The 4,565-nt window shown below is 39.1% G+C and overlaps 1 protein-coding gene across 1 annotated transcript; it reads right to left on the bottom strand.

The window, feature by feature from the left end:
• Window positions 1-387: 387 nt before the first annotated feature.
• On the bottom strand, window positions 388-1,126 carry LOC306773750 (pro-opiomelanocortin-like; the record flags this gene model as incomplete). Its single annotated transcript, XM_079263649.1, has 2 exons — window positions 388-918; window positions 1,010-1,126. 2 exons carry the CDS (start codon window positions 1,124-1,126, stop codon window positions 388-390), a joined length of 648 nt encoding a protein of 215 aa, XP_079119775.1.
• Window positions 1,127-4,565: the final 3,439 nt, after the last annotated feature.

Genomic DNA, 4,565 nt, shown 5'->3' with positions numbered 1-4,565 from the left:
TTTGATGGATTATAACTGGACTACGATGAAGTGGACCGAATGAGATTCATAATGTGGTAAATGATGGTAGATTCTGGTGTGACCTTCTGTTTGCCTGCAGCAGAACTGGAAGAGGCGACATTGTCCTCCTTCCATGATGAGTTGTAAGTCAGATACTAGGGAAGTATGTGAGGTGTGACACAGACAGACAAATGCATCTCTTCCTTTGCTTGCAAATATTTTTGTTTTTATGTAATAAATACAGTTATTTACATAAAACAATAAATATCAATCTTTCCCTCAGTCAGAATCAGGTTTCAGAGCTTTTTATTGGTCACCAACAAACTGCTGCCGGCGGTTCAGAGGTGTAAAAGGTTCCTCCCTGTTTTTCCTCCTCTTTCCCTGCTCTCACTGTTCATCCTTGTTGATGATGTTTTTGAGGAGTGTCACCAGCGGTTTCTGGCGTCCTTCCTCCCAGCCCTTCATGAAGCCACCATAACGTTTGCCTGGTGGTGGGCCACTCCAACGAAAGTGCTTCATCTTGTATGAACCATCCTTCTTTTCCTGCAGGCTGCCTAGAAGCTGCCGGTGCTCCTCTGCCTCCTCCATTGCCTCCTGAGCCTTCTGCTCCTCTTCCTCAGCTGCTGCAGCTACCATGAGCTCATTGGCCAGCTCCCGCCTTCTCATTTCTCCGGGGAAAACCTCAGAGGACTCCTCCTCTACACCGTTGGAGGTGTAGACCTTGACTGGGCGGCGTTTCCGGCCAACAGGTTTCCCCCAGCGGAAATGCTCCATGGAGTAGGAGCGCTTGGCCTGAGGAGAGGACGAGGATGAGATGAAGGACGAAGGCTCAGATGGAGGAGGCGGCTGGAGATGGGAGTTGCCTGGGACGATGGGGGTCTCGGCATTGAGGTCGGCGCGGCAGATCTGGATGCACTCCTGCAGAAGGTGACAAGAAGGTGGATGAGGAGGATGAACATGGTGGGGAAGTCAAAGCAGCAGAGATGTGGTGCTCAGTGAGGTTTGTTACCATCATGCTGCTTTCAGAGCTCAGCTCCTGGCAGGCCGGATGCTCCCAGCACTGACTGACTGCTCCCCTGGCCCCGCCCACAACCACCACAGCCACAAGCAGCCACACAGGACACATTCTCCTGTCAACCAATCAGAGAAAAGAACTGATGTAGCCAATCAGAAAGTTGGAGCTCTTTTCTTCTTCTCCTGTTTTATATCAGATTTTTTTTACTTGAACCCTTCAAGACCAGATTGAGGAAATAATGTCAGGAAAATGTTTTTTCTTTTTTCTTTTTAAATTTTTCATTTTACCTTTTAGCAAAATATTAGAAATGAAAAAATATTTGCATATGAAATATTTATTATTATGTAATAAGTGAAAACATTGTAACATAAAAGACCGGTAGCTGACCATATACGGCCTCAAAGTGATGCAGTAGGTCTCAGAAACTGCATGTTTAAAATACATTTATAGCATGTGGATGGATGGATGGATGGATGGATGATGGGTGAGTGAGTGAATGGATGGTGTATATACATATACACCATCCATTCATATATATATATATATATATATATATATATATATATATATATATATATATATATATATATATATATATATATATATATATATATATATAAAATGAACAGTCTCCCTTGTGGAACTTCGTTTTCACTTAAATATCAATTAAAAAATGAAATGAATGAAATGAATTTAGAATAACATTTACTTGACTACAGTTTTATCTAATGATACATATTCCATACGTTTATTTCTAAATATCTTTTAATTTAAAATGTCACATTTTGCAAAACATTTCCATGTTTAGTTTAGTTATGATTAATGTTATAAGTAAAGTAAATTTGGTGTCATGTTGAAAAATAAACCAAACATGAAAATGTGGAGAATATCATGTCTTTATCTGAAAAATCAATTTGATTTAAAATTATTCCGTATTTTAGATGGATTGTAGTCATTTTTATCAATAAATCTATTTTATTTTTCATAATTATGGTCAACTTTTGTTTCCACTAGTACTGTTTTAGTCATTTTATCATTAAGGATTTGATTTAGAATCATTCTCACCACAGTCTTCTTAGTGCCTCCTCTTCTTCCTCTTGTTATTGCTAGGGTTTTCCTCTTGTTGGGATGAAGGTTTTCGGTGCTCTCCTCTTCTTCTGATGCTTCATGCAGTCGTCCCACTTTTATATTCTGTCTGTCAAGGACAAACAAACGGAAATACACACAAAAACACACTCAGATGACGTGATCCCATTCATGCTCGTAAACACACACAGCAGCATGAAAATGGGAAATCAATGGAATATCTTCCTCCGCCCACACACTTTTTTTCAATGAAAACTTCCAAAAATGAACTTTTGATTTATTTAAGCCATTGGATCTTTGTATTTGAGACCAACTCTCTAATGGATCCTTCTAAAAAGGTTCATTTTAAGATTAACAGGATTCATAAGTTATCATGTATTTGTCATTTTCTGCTTTTTTAAGGCACAAACTGGATAAAACAAACATATGAAAGAAGACAGTTTTTCTTGAAGTTAAAAGCTGAAAGTAAAAACACAGATTCCGGGGAGGCAGAAAAGAGTTAAAAGATAAAAACATGCTGTATAAATCACCATTTACTGCCTTTCTGCAGTTGTTGTGTGTTAAATGTCAGACGGCAGGTTTGGTAGCTTAACACTGAGGCGATATGTCGTCACTGGAGGGGAAACGGGATTCAAACCTGCAGATCAGGGTGTACAGTTACAAACCCACACAGCTGCTGCACTGAAAAGCCTTTGTCTGAGTCCTCAGTGTCACTAATTCTGACCCTGACCCGGGTTTATCTCATTAAATGGGAAAGGTGATGAAGAGAAAGCTCATTCTATAGTAATTACATTACATCTATAGTAGTTGTTGGAAATGTGAAAAGGAAGAAGTGATTTAATCCTGGTGGTGACCCGGATCACCGTTTGGATTCAGGAATGTTTACCAACAAAACAGGCTTTTTCAAGATGGGAATAATCATTTCAATGCAATTCTACCAAAATTAGGAAAATATTTTATTTATTTTGTTTTCCTTTTGAGGCAAATTCTGTACAGCTTGGATATTTCAAGCTGTTAAGCTTAAATTTGACATATAACTGGTTCAGGAGTCGTTCTTTTAACTTCCTAAAGGACATTATGTTGGGACTGACTGGGAATCAGGGGGACGTTCATATGATGCAGATGGACAGAGTGGGGTAAAACATACTGGAACCAGTAAAAAGAGCTGCATCAACTGGAAGCACAGATGGTGGGCGGGACAGAAATAATTGTGACTAATCAAATAACTGAAAAAATTATTTACAGATGAGTCGACTATTGCAATAATCATTAGTTGCAGCCCTAATTGAATTATCTCATCCTTATCCTTATCTGGTGTGTGAGCTTTGGTGGATGGTCCTCTCTAAAAGTTCTAATGAAGAAAGGCAATCCTAGAAGTCCAAGTCTATTCCTGAGGAACATGGAGTCCACCGTCTCTGGAATAAGTACTGTGGTGGTGTACATCAGCTAAAGATCACGTGAAGCCCTTTGTCAAACCAAGACCAGAAGAGATGGTGCAATATGACTGGTGCTATTGCAGTTTGGCCGTACATTCAAAACTACACAAAGCTGGACCCTATAGAAGTCACTTCCTAAAGAACTTAGCTCGAGAAAATGTTCCATTTTCCTACACGTCTATTTACCCCAAAACATCTCAATAATAATATCTATAAAAAGCCTGTTTCTTTCAGGGCTGTACATACATGCATAAATCTCTGTGACGACTAGAAAGGGTTAGACTGAACCTCAACAACCATCCAAAAGTATACATTTAAAGCCCTTTCTTCATGTTTTCTTCAGGTTTAAAAGATTATTATCATGTGTTTCTTCTGCATAATATATGTAAAGGAAGAAAAAGTGTATTAATGTGACCCTGTCTTTGTTTGATCTGGGTATGGGCTGTGGATGTAAGAATTTCATTTACATTTCTTTTTCATAGCCTCTAATTGCAAGGCAGAATGAAGCACAATTACTTCAGGTCTTTCAGAAGTCGTAAAGCCATTTCTCTCAAGAGCCATTTATTTGTTTTTCTGTACGAATGGAGCAGCATGCAGGTAAATACAAACCCATTAGACGATGTTAGAGCCTTGAACCTCTGTTCCAGCCATTACACACACACACACACACACACACACACACACACACACACACACACACACACACACACACACACAGACACATAGACACACAGAGACACACACACACGCACACACACAGACACACACACACACACAGAAACACCCACACACACACACACAAGTTAAGGTGAAAAAAAAAAGAGGTAATGGCCAGGTGGGGCAGAAAGAAGACACGTCATCAGAACAATCTTCAATCTGAGGTCATTAAATTTGATGTTTGTATCTCCAACCAATGTTTTGTGAGGAATAGATGGCATTTTCCTTTACTCTGTCTTTAACTCCATTCTGTTCTGCATGTATTTGACGTTTATCTGCTCAATCAAAGCTGATTAAAATAAGATATCATT

The sequence above is a fragment of the Telmatherina bonti genome, assembly GCF_933228915.1.
Source record: "Telmatherina bonti genome assembly, chromosome: 24".
Lineage (NCBI taxonomy): Eukaryota > Metazoa > Chordata > Actinopteri > Atheriniformes > Telmatherinidae > Telmatherina > Telmatherina bonti.
Note: the sequence above shows the minus strand (reverse complement) of the source record. Positions and strands in the feature narration are given on the sequence as shown.